The following is a 17,713-nucleotide window of genomic DNA, read 5'->3' as shown; positions in this document are numbered from 1 at the left end:
GACACGTGGAGGATGATGATTGCTGTGTCGTTTATTCGAGAAGAAGTTAAATTTTTTTTGCAACGAAAAAGAGTACGGCCGTGGGGCGTCAACTAAAATGCAATGAATACCCCAAAGTAAATATTTTAATTACGAGTGACTTGGATAGTTAAATGACCTTATTGTCCTTGAGTTTAATTTTTCAAATGTACTCTAATTATGTGTGCTGACATTATTGCTGCATAAATTAGCGTGTCGAAATTATTTTTTAAACGTTGCCCCTGGACAGGAGAATTGTCTGCCTCTAAAACGGGCTACCATGATTTAACCAATTTTTGGTTAAAATTCAATTATATACTGCTCTTATTTGACGATTTCACCGAATAATTTTTAAATAGATTTATTCAAAATAATTATCTAAATTTAAAATTGAAGGAAGCTATTATTCTTAAAAATATTAAATAGATAATCAAAGTTGATGAAATTTTGAAATATATGAAGGCACGGGCAAAATAGCTTAGAGCAGTTATACATGCACGTATGTTTCTCATTACAACATGGATGTGCTGTGGGATGTGGCTTTCAATTAAAGGTTCTATTTGTAATTGAGTTACTGTAATTTTTTAAGTTAAAATTTTGAAAAAAAAATGTAATTATAAAATAAAAATTAATAATATATAATAAATTTAAATTTTCAATAATAATTTTGATAAAATTATTAAAGATATAATAGATTTTCTATTATATAGATAAAAAATTATGTCAATATATCTTTCAAGATACAGCAGTTAGTGTTTACCAAATATTTTAATACTGTAATTTTTAAGTTACAGCAGCACAACCTCAATCCCAAACGCACTGAAAAACACTTAAAGAATTATAACAATGCTAGCCGTAAGTAAGTCATATTCTTTGCTACATGAAGTGTTTATAGTTCTAAGGGGCAACAGCAACAATGTACACAATATGTAAATGTGCATAATGGGAAAATCAAAGTGAATGAGCACATGCTCAAAAGTACAAAAGATACATGGATGTATACAGTAAGTCGATGAGAAATTAGGGACTAAGCATCACAGAACTACAGATTTGAGTTTCGAAAATGAGGATCCTGCCTTGTCTTGCTCTGGGGCCTTAGCTTGCGCTTTAATCGGAATGATTTTAGCGAAAGAGTTCTGCTATTTATCCTGTGTGAAACCTCGAAACTTTAAAAAACGATGCCGTTTTGAGAATTAATTTTTTTTTAATTGAAAAAATGCTACTTGCTAGCACCAAGGACTTAACTTCTGCTTTCTCTTTTCATTTTAGTTTCCTCTTTCTTCCCAACTACAAACCCCTTTAACTGTTTCTTCAACTAGCAAAAGGAGACTGCACCATGAGCAATTTGTGAAAAAGAAAGTAAGAAGGTAAAGTTCAGACTTTCAATTACACATTTATGAAAAGGGAAAAAAACATTTGCAGCTTCACAATCTTCAAATTTTTTCATTCTCTTCTTCACGACATTACACTTTGTTGTTTAACACAAGTGTCCAAAGAAAACAATTCAAGAAGAAAAATCACTTGCAGCAACTACCAAAAATATAAATAAACAAGTAAAAGTCTCTTAATTTACTTCTCATACTAGCAAAACCGAAGCAGAAGCTTAAGCAAAGCTTTCGGCTTAGTAACTTACAAAAAAAAAAAAAAGAGAATTCGAAATATCTCAGCTCGCAAGCAAATTAAAAATCAGCTTTTGCAACCAGATCTGCTCTCCGAATGTTAAAGAGCTCGATCTCGTTGTCGCGTGATGGCTGTGTGAGTCGTTCTCTTTGTGAAGTCGTGACTGTGAGTTGTGGATTATGAATGGAAATTTCAGGCGCGGATTGTGGATTGTGGATTGCGATTTGTGAATGGTTGTGGCTGGAGCTCGATCGACGAAGGATGTTAAAGATTGAGAAGTCAATCACGAAGATTTGAATTGATTGTATAATTATATGATTTTATTTGTTTCCTTTCTTACTTTTGTACAGCTATAGAAAGGAATCACATTAATGGGTTTGCCTTAGATTTCGGCATTCCTCTGCCTTTGTATCTTGTATATAAACTCATGATATGGTGGCTGAATAATATATACAGAATTCATTCAATTCTTTTCATGGTATCAGAGCGAGATTCCGGTAACCAGATTCTTCTGCTCATCCCAGCAATCTGATTTTTTTTAAAGCCATCAATCCATGGCAAACAAAGAAAAAGCTTCATCACCAATCTCCAGCCATGAAGATCCAAGTAACCCATTATTCCTTCATCACTCTGATCATCCAGGAGTAATATTAGTGTCACAACCCTTAACTGAAGACAACTATAATACCTAGAGTCGTGCACTGATTATGGCATTAAGTGCGAAGAAAAAAATCAGGTTTATTAATGGATCTATCAAGCATCCTGGGGACGCTTCAGTCGCTGAGTCACAGCACTGGAATCGCTGCAACAATATGGTCAAATCATGGCTGCTCAACTCTATATCAAAAGAAATCTCTCTTAGTGTGATCTATTGCAAACTTGCAAGTGAGATTTGGGCGGATTTAAAAGAACGACTTTCACAGGTAAATGGTCCATATATTTTTCAAGTTGAAAAAGAAATTCATAACTTGGTGCAGGATACCATGTCGATAGCAACATACTATACTAAGCTGAAAGCATTGTGGGATGAACTGGATGCACTTTGTTCAATTCCAATGTGTTCTTGTGGCTCAATGAAAGCAGTTATCCAATATCAGCAAAGCCACAAAACCATGAAGTTCCTTATGGGACTAAATGAATCATACTCTGCAACTCGCGGACAGATTTTATTGATGGATCCACTTCCGAATGTGAACAAGTCATATTCATTGGTGCTTCAAGATGAGCGTCAGCGTGCGGTATCTTCAAATCAAACCATTGCACCAGAAGCTGCTGCACTTGCTGCAAAAATGAACTCACAAGAAAGGAAAGAATACAAGGATGTAGAGAAGAGAAAAGACGGAAAACGTGAACGCCCAAAATGTGATCATTGCGGATGGGTTGGCCATACAGTTGACAAGTGTTATCATATTCATGGATTTCCTCCAGATCACCGAAATCGGAAAGGAAATTCCAAACCAAGTGCCAATCAAACATCCTCACTTGCTGTAGATTGTAAAGAATCAAGTGGTTATTCATTTACTCAGGAACAATGCAAGCAAATTCTTGAGCTCTTGAACAATGTTAATAAACCAGGTCCTATGGCACATCATGTAGGTACTTCTGCCATGACTCACTTGTCAGGTAAATTCATATGCCTCTCCTCATCCTTAGAATGTACTCCATGGATCATAGATAGTGGTGCTACAGATCACATGGTTTGTTCCCCATCTTATTTAACATATTCTACGCCAGTGAAAAATCAAACTGTCAAACTACCAAATGGTTCATTAGCTCCTGTCACACACATTGGATCCATTAATTTTTCTTCACAATTTACTTTGACCAATGTTATGTGTGTACCTACCTTTCATTTCAACTTAATTTCTGTAAGCAAGCTTTCCCAAAATTCACAATACTCATTTATCTTCTCCTCCCAATCTTGTGTAATTCAGGACCTACGCTCGAGAAAGACGATTGGGACGGGAACTGAACGGGATGGTCTATACTACCTGAATGTGTTCAATGAAGTCACCTGTCAATCAGTGAACTCTTTTCCTTCTCAATTATGGCATCGTCGTTTAGGACATTTATCAAATAAATCTCTTCATCTACTTTCTACCAATGAACTTGACATTAAAGCTTGCGACATTGGTAATTGTCTAGTGTGTCCTTTAGCAAAGCAAACAAGAGTAGAATTTTCTTTAAGTTCAATATCTTCTACTGCACCTTTTGAGTTATTGCATGTTGATATTTGGGGAGGCTATCAAACCTCTTCTATTTCAGGAGCCCATTATTTTTTGACCATTGTAGATGATTACACTCGATGCACATGGGTTTATCTAATGCGTCATAAGTCTGAAACCCGTCATCATTTACAATCATTTGTACAACTTGTTGAGACACAATTTTCTTCAAAGGTTAAAACTATCCGTAGTGACAATGGCCAAGAATTCATCATGCCGCTTTATTATTCTAACAAAGGAATTATTCATCAGACTAGTTGTGTCTCCACCCCACAACAAAATGGAGTGGTAGAACGGAAACACCAACATCTCCTTAATGTAGCATGTGCATTACTTTTTCAAGCTAATTTACCAAAATATTTTTGGGGTGAAGCCATTCTTACAGCCACATATTTGATTAATAGGATACCTATACCTATTTTATCTGGAAAATCTCCATATGAAATGTTGTATAAAATTAGACCATCTTATAACCATCTACGTGTTTTTGGTTGTTTATGCTTTGCTTCCACACATGCTCAAAAACCATCCAAGTTTGATGCACGTGCTACTCGTTGCATATTCATTGGTTACCCTTATGGACAAAAAGGATATCGAGTCTATGAAATAGAAAATCGTAGAGTTTTCACATCTCGTGATGTCATTTTCTATGAAGATCAATTTCCTTTTTCTAATTATTCAAGTCCATCACATTCTCCAATTTTGCCCATGCCATTTCCTATTCCAAATGACGAGAATGTGCCCCAAATTGCAATGATAATCCCACACCAGCTCTAGAGCAAGCCACTGATATTTCAAATATGGATTTCAATGCTTCTATTGTGCCACGTAGATCTTTTGGCCCAACTAAACCTCCTGGGTATTTGCATGACTTCCATATCCAACATAGACTCCCATCTCAGATGTCTCAATCGTCGGAATCAGCTACGGTCACTTCTCTTGGTAATCCTTATCCTTTATGTAATTTTTTATCTTATGATTGTTTGTCTTCTCCTCATCGAGCTTTCACCTCTTCCATTTCTCTTCAAATAGAACCTAAGTCCTTCTTGCAGGCATTTCGAGACAAAAATTGGCGAGATGCTATGAGAGCAGAAATAGATGCTCTTGAAAACAACCAGACATGGACCTTGACTTCTCTTCCTCCTGGCAAAAAATCAGTAGGGTGTAAATGGGTTTTCAAAGTCATTTGCTCCAATTGCCAAGTTAGTGACAGTTCGTGTATTACTTGCAATTGCAGCTACACAAAAATGGCATCTTCATCAACTTGATGTTAACAATGCGTTCTTGCATGGAGATCTTCATGAAGATGTCTACATGGATCTCACTCCTGGATTTGGACGAAAGGGGGACACAAGGTTTTGCAAACTCAACAAGTCATTGTATGGTCTAAAGCAAGCATCTAGACAATGGTTTGCTAAACTTTCTTCCGCCCTTAGAGATGCTGGCTATAAGCAATCAAAGGCAGATTATTCAATGTTCGTCCAATCAGAGGAAGGAAATTTCACTGTTGTTTTGGTGTATGTTGATGATGTGATCTTAGCTGGAAATAATTTGAAGAAAATTCAAGAACTTAAAGAATTTTTGAATGGTCGTTTCAAACTCAAGGATCTTGGAAGCTTGAAATATTTTTTAGGCATTGAGGTTGCACGCTCGAGAAATGGGATTCATCTCTGTCAAAGAAAATATGCTCTTGAAATCCTTGAAGACACGGGTTTTCTAGGTGCAAAACCAACAAAAATTCCTTTGGAGCAAAACTTAAATTTAAGTGCATCGGATGGGGATTTATTAACAGAACCATCATCATATCGGAAGCTCGTTGGTAGATTGATTTACTTAACTATAACACAACCAGATTTGGTGTATGCAGTACATGTGCTAAGTCAATTCATGGACAAGCCACGTACATCACACTTAGATGCAGCACATCGAGTTTTACGATACATTAAGCAAGCACCAGGCCAAGGGATATTCCTGTCAGCACATAGCTCAATTCAGTTGAAGGCTTATTGTGATGCGAATTGGGCACGATGTAGAGATACTCGAAGGTCGATTACTGGATATTGCATCATGCTTGGAGAATCACTGATCTCTTGGAAAACAAAGAAGCAAACAAATGTCTCTCGATCTTCAGCTGAGGCTGAATACAGATCTATGGCAACCACTTGTTGCGAAATTACTTGGTTAAAATATTTACTTGAAGGTGAAACATTCGCAAGCAGTTATGTTATATTGTGATAACAAGGCAGCCATTCATATTGCTTCAAATCCTGTTTTCCACGAGCGTACAAAGCATATCGAGATTGATTGTCATCTTATACGTGAGAAACTTCAAACCGGCATGATTCAAACAGCCCATGTACACACCAGCCAACAACCAGCTGATATTTTTACTAAAGCCCTTGGTTCAGCTCAGTTTCATCATCTACTTGGCAAGTTGGGTGTTATGAATATACACTCCAACTTGAGGGGGAATGTTAAAGATTGAGAAGTCAATCATGAAGATTTGAATTGATTGTATAATTATATGATTTTATTTGTTTCCTTTCTTACTTTTGTACAGCTATAGAAAGGAATCACATTAATGGGTTTGCCTTAGATTTCGGCATTCCTCTGCCTTTGTATCTTGTATATAAACTCATGATATGGTGGCTGAATAATATATACAGAATTCATTCAATTCTTTTCAAAGGAAGTGGCTGGAGCTCGATTGACGAAGGAAATGAAAGGGGAAATATTTGGCTTTGGCTGTGGCAAGAGCTCCATGGACGAAGGAAATGGGAAATATTTGATAAGGAAAACGTCATCGTTTTTTTGCTTTAGTAAAACGCTATGTTTTATTTTCGGGATTTGACCTAAGATAAGTAGCATTTCCTTAGCGAACTTTTGTATAGATGCTGCCGTAGACATTTTTAATTGAATAGTTGGCAGACAAAAAGGGAAATCATTCTGCAATTCCGATGGCTTAACAAGTCTTTCTGCACGATATTTCAAGAGGTGAAAGATCATTATAATGAACTTAAAAATGTGTAGCATTTCTTGAATGTTACTAAATTAATTATTGCTATTTATTTTGTAACAATTGTTAAGTTATGGAAATTCTACTAATTGGACTTAAAAATGTCACGAAAAGTTAAATGCACATCACCTAAATAGTTATTAATTTGTAGCTTAATTTTTTTTTCAGATAATGCTTTATTTAATAAAATGGTCTTTAATACATTAATTAGCGAAAAAAAATGATAAAGGTGATAGCTTTAATAATTATATCTTTGATGATGGAGTATCAGTTGCAAGTAAGGAAAAATAAAATCACCTTACATCAGTCAGAAATAAAAATACTGCTAGCTAGCATGTTTGAGTAAGAACAATGAATAATTTTTTTTTTTAATTATTATGAAAATGATAGATAAATTTCACCCAAAAAAAAAAAAAAAGCTCACCTTGAGTCCAAAACGAACACCTTTCATCGTGTGAACTGTGAAGCCTAATTAAAACCAACAGTATCAAACTTACAAGAATTAATATGGAGCTATATTGATCATACAAAAATTAACAAAAATCATGAATATTATAAAAATATTAATTTTTTAAAAAAAAGCTCACTATTTTTTTGGGGCTTATGAAAATCAGAACAATCCTCCTTGTACTTCATGAAACCAAAATTAATCAGAACAAAAATGCCAGAGAGAAGGGAGGCAAATAATGTTTTTAGGACTCGACTAGCTTACAGAATCTGTAAGGTACAGACTGCAGCATCAGCCGTTGGATGTGGAGTGAGAAACTAAACAATAGAAAATCGGATGGATGACGGGAGATGTTTGTTACAGAATCTGTACCATAGACAGGTCCATGTTTTAATGGTTATGTGTTTCTGAAACATAACCATGTCCATCTAACGTTTTAAAAAAGATATTTACACCCCCATTCACTAACGGAAATAATAACTTTTAATAGAAATTACCGTTATACCCTTCTAGCATATAAAAAAATTATTGATTATCCAATTTTTTCATCTATTATTAATAAAATTATAAATATATCCTCATTACTCAATCCTCTATTTAATTTTTTATCAAATTCCCTCTTCAAGCCAAATAAATTTAATCCATTACTCAAGAATAAAAATAAATAAAATTGGTTATTAATGTTAACTTATATTTCAATTAATACCATAATAAATAACATAAAAAATTAGTTATAAATATATAAGTTTAAATGATAACATGTGGAGAATTGTTAAATATACAAGTTTAAAATTTAAATAAAATTTTATGGTATTAATACCACAAGTTAAACTTGTATATATATTTTTTATATGCTAGAAGGGTATAATGGTAATTTTTGTTAAAAATTAATGTTTCCATCAGCGAATGAGGGTGTAAATGTCTTTTTTGAAACATTATTTGAGTTTTTTGTCTATTTGTCTAAACGTTGGGGGTGTGTTTGTCATTTTTTTCTATATTTTATCTTTTCATTCTTCAAAGAGAGAGATGTGTTACAATTGTTATTATTTGAAGAATCTTTTGAGAGATGGCTAATTTTTTCACTTTTTCATTTACCACATAAATAAGTAAATAAGTTTTTAAAGAGTTAAACTAAAAGAGTTTTTTAGTGATACTCTAAAGTACCCTAACAATGAGCATGCTAAGATGGTATGACTCTATAACAGCTTTCTATAACGGACTTTTATTATAAATTTAATGGGTCTCATGATGAGATTTACTAAGTGATTACTCTTTAAAGCTATGTGCTTTACCACATGACAAAAAATATTAGGTCATGTGTTGAGATAGCGGGATACCGAGATAGTCTCATCCATGTTTCTCTTGTGTTGTTCTTATACAAATCATCATGTGCAAGTGAAATGATAAATAGATAATCAAAATGATACTGGTTACAAAATGAGGTATCCAGGCTGAAAAAAAAAAGACTTTAAAGTCTAAAAAAATATTTTAATTGAAATTTTAACTTGTCTTTGCAATTTTATGTATAATCCCCTCAATTTTTTATATGATTTTGTTATAGCCCACAACATTGGTTACTTTCTCCACAATGGCCCTATCATTGGCCTCCTCAATTAATATTAATAAAATGTTACAGCGCTAAGTTTTCTCAATTATGGCACTTTTTAACCAAAATTATGGTTCTGACGTTCTGTCACTTGACAGTTTATAATAACTCGATGCATGTATTTTAATTGTAAATAAAAAATAATAATTTATGGAAAATATAATTTTGATAAAAATAATGTAAGATAAAATTAATTTAATTTTTAAATAGATGAAAAAAGATTAATAAATACTTTAATTGATATTGTAACTTCAAAACTGACTAACCATAATACTAAATATATTATAATATATAAAATAAAATATATTGTGATATGTTAGAAGCAAATTAATAAACCACCCTTTTATGGATTTAACGGGATTACAAATCCAACGGTGTGATCTCACGCGCATATGCATTTATGTTTGACTTTTTATCTTCGATAAACGTGGGACAAAAGTACAGTGACAGCTATAATACACATGCAACGCAAAGATTTATAATATATAATTTTTTTTCTTTTTAAATGATTGTATTATAATTTCCACCACTTTTTTTTTTTTTTTTTGTTTTCAGACTGGCGACCGTCTCAGATCCCCACCTCCATCATCACACACAAATATATTTTACCTTTTTTTCTTTCCGAAAGGTGCATATAATTCAGTGTGTTGAAGAAAACAGCATGGCTTTTTGGATCATGTAGTTATCCAAATCATCACTGTTCAATCAAGATTCTTGTATTGTAAGTACACTAGATCATCATCTTCCATTATTATTATTATTATTATTACCTTTCATTATATTTCCTCTTTATATCCTCATCATCACTTGCTTTTTAAAAAGATTTTATTTTCTTTTTCTTTTTTTTTTCGCGTTGCAGACCCTTTTGTACAGTTTTAATGGGTTCTTTCTATTATCCTATTAGTTTTAAATTTTCTCTCTTTCCCTTATCCTTGGTCTGTTTTGATGACTTTCAAGATTTGACCATATGGGTATGTTTGTTTCTTGAGAGAGAGAGAAAAAAAAAGGAATTGTAATTTACAGTCTCTTGTTGAATAGATATAGCACAGTCAATAGTTGTGGAATCTCGTGAATTTTCTTCTATTTGAATCTGCCAAGAAAGTCCAAAGTTTATTTAAAGAAATTACTTTTCACAAAATCTGCTTTCTCTTTGAAACAGAAACAAAGGGATTGATTCAGGAAACAAGCATAGTTTAGAGGGGGAGCACAAACAAAATGGGATCTTTCATAGGACATGTTTTACCAGGGACACTGTTCCTTTTAGTTGGTGTGTGGCACATATGGAGCGCTGTGGTTCGACACGTGTCGAACCCCAAGTCGTTTCGGGTCAGGGTTTGGAACCCGGTTCCTGGGTTTGATGGGAAGCTCAAGTACATGGAACTTTATGTGATTGTAATCGGTGCTTTCATTGATATGTGTATTGAGCTTTTTTATTCGACCCATCTCAAGTTTTTTGTTAATGGAGTCTTGAACCCGCATCATATGAATGATTTTGAGCATTCGGGGATGCTTCTCATGTTTGTTATCTTCGGTGTTGTCACTCTGCTGTCTGAGAAAACGAGGTTGGTTACTTTCCCCTTTTCATGTTTTAGTTTATTTAGTTGAGGAGACAAAGAAGCTATTTTTGATCTATTTTTAGCACCAGCTTAATGATTACTCTGGGTAATAACTGAGGTGGGATCAGGACAATTGCTTTATTTATTTCCGCTTGTAAATGGCGTCTGTTTATATTTTGTTTGGGAAAGCATGTAGGAAGAAGTCCCCATTTCATAGGTGGGAAGACATAGAACAATCGTATATGTTGGTGAACTTCTCCTCATTTAGGACTTAAGAAAGCTTAAAACTTCATTAATGTTTATTTATTTTTTAATCAATTATAATAGCTATTTCATAGGAATGGGCTAATCTGCACATTTTTAGTTAAAATCTGAAGGGGTAGCTAGAATTTCCTGACTTTAATGATAGATTGGTGACAGAATTTGTATTTACCTGTGCTTAGGATGTCACTCCTTTGTTTGAATTGACTATGAAGTTTTCTTGAGGCTCTGTTAATCTGACTTTGGAAAGAGTCTGCTTGGGCTCTAAAACTCATCGGATGCAGGAGTCCTCTGGTACCTTTAACTTGTTATCTGGCTTACAATTGCCAAAATATTAATGGGATTTCTTTGAATGTGAGAATGGAGGTACAAAGACTTGGGGCATCATAAGTTGTAGAATGTGAAATAGAAAATGTTAACCTGGAAAGAATTCCAAATGAAGCCTACTTGAGAATTCATATGATTCTGCTGATAATTTATTAATTCTTCCGAATATTTCAAACTATTTGAGTTTGAGAGTGAAGGCTCCATGTTTCATTTGTCATAGCTAATTGTTTTTTTCCCCTTAGTTTTTCCTCTGAATTCTTTTTTTTTTTCCCCTAGATTTCTTCCATTGCCTGAAGAATCCCTTTGCTTCATTGCTGCCGCAGCATTCTGCGGAGAGTATCTGCTGTTCAACTTTCACTCAACAACACATAAAGGGCTTGAGGGATACTATCACCTCCTCCTTGTCTTCTTGATAGCACTTTGCGTCTTATCCTGTGCTGCCGGAGGTATCTTCCCAACCAGCTTTCCCATTGATTTGTCTAGTGGAATCGCTATTACTCTCCAGGGCCTCTGGTTCTATCAGACAGCCTTCACTCTCTATGGCCCCATGATGCCAGATGGTTGTCGGCTTAAAGAAAATATGGTCTCTTGTCATTCAACAGACAGTGAGGTTCGAGGTGAGTTCTTGGCTAACTTCCAGCTCTTTGCCCTGGTCTTCGGTGTTCTTGCTGGGGTTGCAGGATCATATATTTTTGTTGCTTCAAGATATGGGAATTCCGAGTTTAGGAGCTTGCATATCATTCAAGATGCATTAGATCGAGACTGAATTAGGGTAAATTATTCGTCTTGTTTAGTGGCTTTCCAAGGAAGCATTTAGATTGGTGAACATGAAAATATTACTTGATGTGCATATTATTGAAGATGCATGAATTGTCTTATTGAATGTTGTTTATTGTAAAAGAAAGGTTCGAATTTTTTACTCAGAAAGAAATATATCCCCATAATAACAAATTTATTGTTGTATTGCATATGTTGCAACTTGCACTCAATGGGATATTTTTAAACCCCCCTTTTTTTGGGGACTAAAAGAGAAGGGAGTTGATTGGAATGAATCATGAATCATGACAAAAGATAAGATGTATTCAACAAGGTTTAGAAAGAAGAAAAATCAAAAATACAAACGGAGATATTCATTGGAATAAAATTAGGACGCCACGGCACTACAAAGAAAACATCATTAGAGAAACCTAAATTTATTTCATAATCATAATATTCATCGCTGCCATAATCATGATGACGCTGATGATTATGATACAGCCTATTTTAAGCTGCCAAGAGGGTTTGTTTTCAATTTGTGATGCATCATATATCATATCCAATTATAAATATTTTGATATTTTAATGAAACTTCATGTTACTTGCATAATTGCCATTAGACAAGCACATAGCTAATAACATTTTCGTTGAAATTTTAATTTTATAATTTTCATGCCCCCTGTGCACGAATTTTCTAGACTTTATTATTTAAGTTCATTGGATGAGGCAATATGCAACCTTAATATGCTTCTTTTGACTGAATTAGGAGAAAGGTAGCAGAAGCTGCCAAAATGCCAATGGTAAAAGTAAAACTGAATTACGTTTTAACAGTGGAAAAATAAAGTTCAAAGAACACAGACAAAAAATAAAAACATTACGATACCAAATCCGCTATCAGATACACAATAACTCAGATAGGACCTTTTTTTTTTTCTTTTTTTTTAACCTGTTGCCATTTTCGCAAACAGAGCATCGAAGACTGGGCTACCCAATGAAACTGGCTTCCCCGCCTTCTTGATACATGCATGAAGTTAGAAAAATACAAGCATAGATCATCAACATGAACAACAATTTATGATATAGAGAGCAACAAAGGTGATAATGAAGTAGAATACAGATAGAACTTATTTGCTTTTATTACATATCCCTAAAAGCAAAATCCTTTCTTACAATCTGCCGACCCCATATTTTAGTATGGAACTATAATGGAATCTATAAGCTCTTGAAGTGGTCCAAGCTCTTTCTTGTCAATTAGACCAAATTCCTGTACACAAAATCAGTAAGCTCAGTATAGCAGTAACATTTCAAACTCACATTGGTGAACAAAGTACCGGAAAAGAATTCATCATACCAAATTCTATAACTATATTTGCACATCAAAAACACGACAACCCACCACATATTATTTGACAATTCATACAGTTCTATCATGTACTCCTAAATAGCTTCTGTTTACTTCACAAGTAGCATAACTTATTGAGGGTCATTAAGAACCTCAACTATGACTTCTCAAATCTATATCAAAAGTTTATGCTATAAAACTGGAATGTAAATCTTAATAATTAACATGGTGAAAACATAAAATTGGTAATGTGAACATTGAAAGTAGTGACATGAAACATAAAATTAGTAGATGATGGCTAGTAATTTTATGAACTTCAAACTATTAACATTATGTGGTAACTGACGCCAATCTGAAACATAGCCAAATCCCTAAATCAGATTTCTACTTTTTGTTTGTATCTATTTAACTAATCTAAACAACTTATGATACATTTACCATTACTCTTGCTGACACAGAAACCATAACCTTTTAAAGGAAAGTTCCCTTCATATTCAGGATCCAGGTGATCTAACATAAGACTCAATTCATATGATATGAAGACTATCACAGTTTACATTTCTCACCATGCAGGAAAGATGCACTTTAAAGACAAAATGAAGTTAAAAGTTCTTTATTAAAGATTAGAAGTAGCCAAGTTTTAAAAAATTGCAGTTTGTAATTCAGCAATGCAAGAATCATAACTGACAGAAAGAATAAGTTACAGTCTAAGTTTTAGGTTTTACCAACAATATAAAAAGGGCACTGGTCTTCGCTAGAGTTGAAATGATTTGAAAACTTACACAGGTAAAGAGTATGAAATGCTTGAAGCATGTGTTCAGATGAGCTTCCTCCTTAAGGCTCACGATTTTCTGGAAGTGAGAGTGATAAATATGGGCGTAAACACGGAACAATCTTTTGAATATAGTCTTCACGACCTCCTTAAAGTTGGAAGGAAATGGAGCTCCTACAAAATCAGAAGTAGTCATACAATTAGCAGAGAACCACATATGAATAGCTTCCAGGTCGAGACAAATGTTGTGGTGGTAACAATAAATATTCTGAGCATGTACTTCTTTATATAACCCTTTTTATCTCCCTAAAAAGCAAAACCTATAAACTTATCATGAGAATCTGTATTGGGGTTTGCTATAGATGGTCAAAACAAAATAGTGGTGGCAGCAGGAATAATAAATATTCTCAGCATAAACATATAGTCTATTTTTAAATATTCTCAACATATATACATAGTCCGTTTTTTTCCCTAACTAAACAGCAACTTTAACCTTATCACGAGAAACTACAGAATAAAAATACAAATGCCACAATGAACATACCAAGCTTCTGAGGAAATATGGATTCGTCATCAAGCTGTGACTCAATCCAGTCCATCAAATATTCAACATATTTTGGAGCAGAAACTTCAATAGGTTTCTTGATTTGCACACCATCTGCCCATCTATATTCATATCTGTGAAGTTTCCCATCTTTATCAGTCATGACGTCTAAGAAGATAGAATAATGAAGCTAATAGTAACAGCCAGTTATTTATTACAGATTGAACAAGAACACCTTAATTTTAATCAGAACAAGTCAAGAAAAGAGGAAAATATAACAGACAACATAGAACCAAAGAAACCAAAAAAAGAAAAAAAATAAATGTGGATTGGACTTTTCAAATCTACCTCACTCTATTTCAAAAGGGACAAAAGAAATGATGCAACAAATATTTTAACACATCAAAACTCTATTTACTGAATAGGGTATAACTCATCCAAACTTAACATTAGTCCAAATGGAAAGACACGTGAAAGCATATAAAATATTATAACATTCCTTTCGTGTTTCTCAGAGTGGATTATACAGTGCATTCTGAATTTAGTGCATAATGCTAATCCAAAGTCAGAGAATCCTCAAAACATTCAAACTTGACCATCTATAGCAAACCCCAATACAGATTCTCTAGTGTTTTTTCATTTGATTTTCAGTTTCTTGAACTAAAAAAGAAAGTAAAAACTGAGGAGAAACAAAGAAAACCTTTTTAATTATATAAACAGGTGAGTCGCCATGCAGTCCTAAATTTTAGGGTACTGATTGGGTTTTAACTATTTATAGACAACAAATTTTCTTAAAAACTATGTAAGGCAGCCAAATGATTTGAAAGAAAAGTAATTGAAAAAAGAAAACTGGTGTTACTGATAGGAAAATATACTGTAACCGCACTTATAAACGAAGTATAAAAGAAAATGAACGCAGCAATTTATTTACTATGCCATACTTGGGGCCTGCAGTCATTGTAGGACAGTTCTCAGCGGTACAGAACTCTGTTAGGGTACCATAGAGCAGATTTACCTGGTTGAAGAAATCCACAGCTGAAACAGAAAGTCCAACAAACTTATTTCAGAAACTAATTTAACACAAAAGATTTCAATTATTTATGAATTGGGAAGCACTGGTTTTAAGACATTTCACAAATAATCTTTTTATTTTATTCTATTTTTCTAAAAAATGTATGCAACAGTGTAGGACAGCCTATTTCATAGACGGTTCATTCTAAAATGTGAGAGAAAGAGTATTACTATTAACAGCAAGCCACTCATTTAGATCCTCTCCAGGGGGAAGTCTTACTGCTTCCCTCAGGTTTCCACTACCAAAGGGTGGCATCAATGTGTTTTCTAAGCTGTGCACCCTGCATCAGAAGTTCAAGACTAAATTAAAAATTCAAAATTAAAAGCCCATAGAGATACAAATGCCAAAAACTTAGAAGTCGAATATAAAGGAAACTTTCAAATATAGCAGCACCATGTGACAAATGCTAAATTAAGATCATAACCAAAAAGTTACAACTCCCATCTCCAAAATGAAAAGAAAATATAAAACTAAAACAGTTGCCAATTTTTCCAAATTCAGGAAGTTTAGATGTCCATTTCCTATGATTATATTTTAGTTTGCACCTTCCGAAGGCTAAATTCTGATGATTAATAAGTTTCATGAGCAACAAGAGGGCTTACATGCCAAACTAAAACAATGTTTCAATTTCTTTTAGTTGCTCAATCCCTCAACATTATAACCCTTCTAGCAGAATTTTCTGTTTCACCAAATATACAGAGTACCCTTGAATATCCTTATGAAATAAGAAACCAGCATATTATCCAAACACCATCAAAACTTACAGCTTTTATGCCTTGTGTAAATCATATCTGCTCAGTTCAACAGTAACATGTTTCATAATGAAACCACCTTTTGTTTTGAATGTATTGGTCGGCTGCTTGCAGATTAAATACTACAGAAGCCCTTTTTTCAAGCAGGACGGTTCAATTCCAAGGATGACACTGGCCCTAAATAATTTAACTAATAACTAAATATTACTGAAAACAAAGAAAGTTGAACCAAGTATTTATTCCATCCACGAGTCAAACAACCAGATTCTCAACAAATTTAGTAAAATTCAATATGTTGAGCAAACAAAACAAAATAAAAAGAGCAATACCAATCAGTGGCTAGCACGTATTATATCATTTTCCAACAAGAAAGGAATCAGCAAGAAAAGCAATAGTGGCATGAAGAGTACAAACCTTACTCCCCGAGGGTGCACTCTTTTTTGGGCGAAATGTTCTCTGATTTCTGTTTCAACAAAAATTTATAAAGCAAGATTCATAAACTGAAAAAGATAAAAGACAAAGTTCTACAAGGCATCAATAATAAACAGATAGTGTTACCATGGGGACTCATATTTAACTTCACTTTCTCCAAATTGTACATGCCTTCACACTCTCCCCCACATCCATATGCAAGAATTAAATTTAAATTTAACGCGAAGACCATTTATTTTACACTGTATTTACATAATTGCTAAATCCTACAAGCTCTTACACATAAGATAGACATTCTATATCATAATTACAACGTTATTTAACAACAGAGGCTATAGAAAGATCTCTGAAAAGTTACATATATTACACTATCATCGGTTTGCTTTAAGGCTTACATACATGATCAAGCTCAGAAATCACATTCCTATTGGCACATTAACGGGAAAAAAAAAAATTAGTCTTAGACAAAGTCAATTCCAATAATAAACAAGAAATTCAAATAAAAACACAAAATGATAATTGCATTTCAACAACAAATCAAGAGCAGCGACTAAATAAAATCTAAATTTTAAGATTTTTCATATTACAATCAAATTATCAAGATATTTTCTCATTTTGCACCGCATCCAAAAAGTAAATTGAATACGATCGCACAAATTAGGAAAAGTAAAAAAAGAAAAAGAAAATTAGCCAAAGCATCGGTTGATCACATGAAAATATACAGATCTGCTCGCGCTACAACAAAATGCAAAATTGAATTTCTATTAACGAGAAAATTAATTGAATTAATTAGTGAAAATAAAATATTAATTTTCAGTTATTTGTTTTCACCTTCCGAGGCCGAAGAGACTCATGGCTGAAGAAAAAGTGAGTGACCGTGTGCTTTGGAATTTTTTTTTTTTCTCCCCTTCTTCAGCTTAAAAACTGAAAAAGTCTCTTTTATTATTTTGCTTTTTTTTTTCTTTG

The 17,713-nt window shown here is 33.6% G+C and overlaps 2 protein-coding genes across 2 annotated transcripts; one reads left to right on the top strand and one right to left on the bottom strand.

Moving 5' to 3' along the window:
- Positions 1-9,469: 9,469 nt before the first annotated feature.
- LOC18040471 (transmembrane protein 45B) lies at positions 9,470-12,014 on the top strand. Its single transcript, XM_006432528.2, has 3 exons — positions 9,470-9,654; positions 10,093-10,495; positions 11,354-12,014. Exons 2-3 carry the CDS (start codon positions 10,149-10,151, stop codon positions 11,841-11,843), a joined length of 837 nt encoding a protein of 278 aa, XP_006432591.1. The 5' UTR covers positions 9,470-9,654; positions 10,093-10,148; the 3' UTR covers positions 11,844-12,014.
- Positions 12,015-12,694: 680 nt separating this feature from the next.
- LOC18041983 (MOB kinase activator-like 1A) lies at positions 12,695-17,713 on the bottom strand. Its single transcript, XM_006432525.2, is given in 8 exon segments — positions 12,695-13,097; positions 13,958-14,121; positions 14,492-14,625; positions 15,433-15,526; positions 15,734-15,806; positions 15,808-15,843; positions 16,730-16,778; positions 17,579-17,713. Coding segments are annotated over 8 exon segments (648 nt in total). The 5' UTR covers positions 17,602-17,713; the 3' UTR covers positions 12,695-13,022.

This window comes from Citrus clementina, unplaced genomic scaffold (genome assembly GCF_000493195.1).
Source record: "Citrus clementina cultivar Clemenules unplaced genomic scaffold, Citrus_clementina_v1.0 scaffold_5, whole genome shotgun sequence".
In the NCBI taxonomy this organism is placed as follows: Eukaryota; Viridiplantae; Streptophyta; class Magnoliopsida; order Sapindales; family Rutaceae; genus Citrus; species Citrus x clementina.
Note: the sequence above shows the minus strand (reverse complement) of the source record. Positions and strands in the feature narration are given on the sequence as shown.

What these genes read in the sequence shown, in the direction of transcription:
- LOC18040471 (XM_006432528.2), top strand. Translation starts at nt 10,149, where the DNA reads ATGGGATCTTTCATAGGACATGTTTTACCAGGGACACTGTTCCTTTTA. An exon ending in CTGCTGTCTGAGAAAACGAG is followed by an intron (nt 10,496 to 11,353) that starts GTTGGTTACTTT and finishes TTTTTCCCCTAG; the next exon opens with ATTTCTTCCATTGCCTGAAG.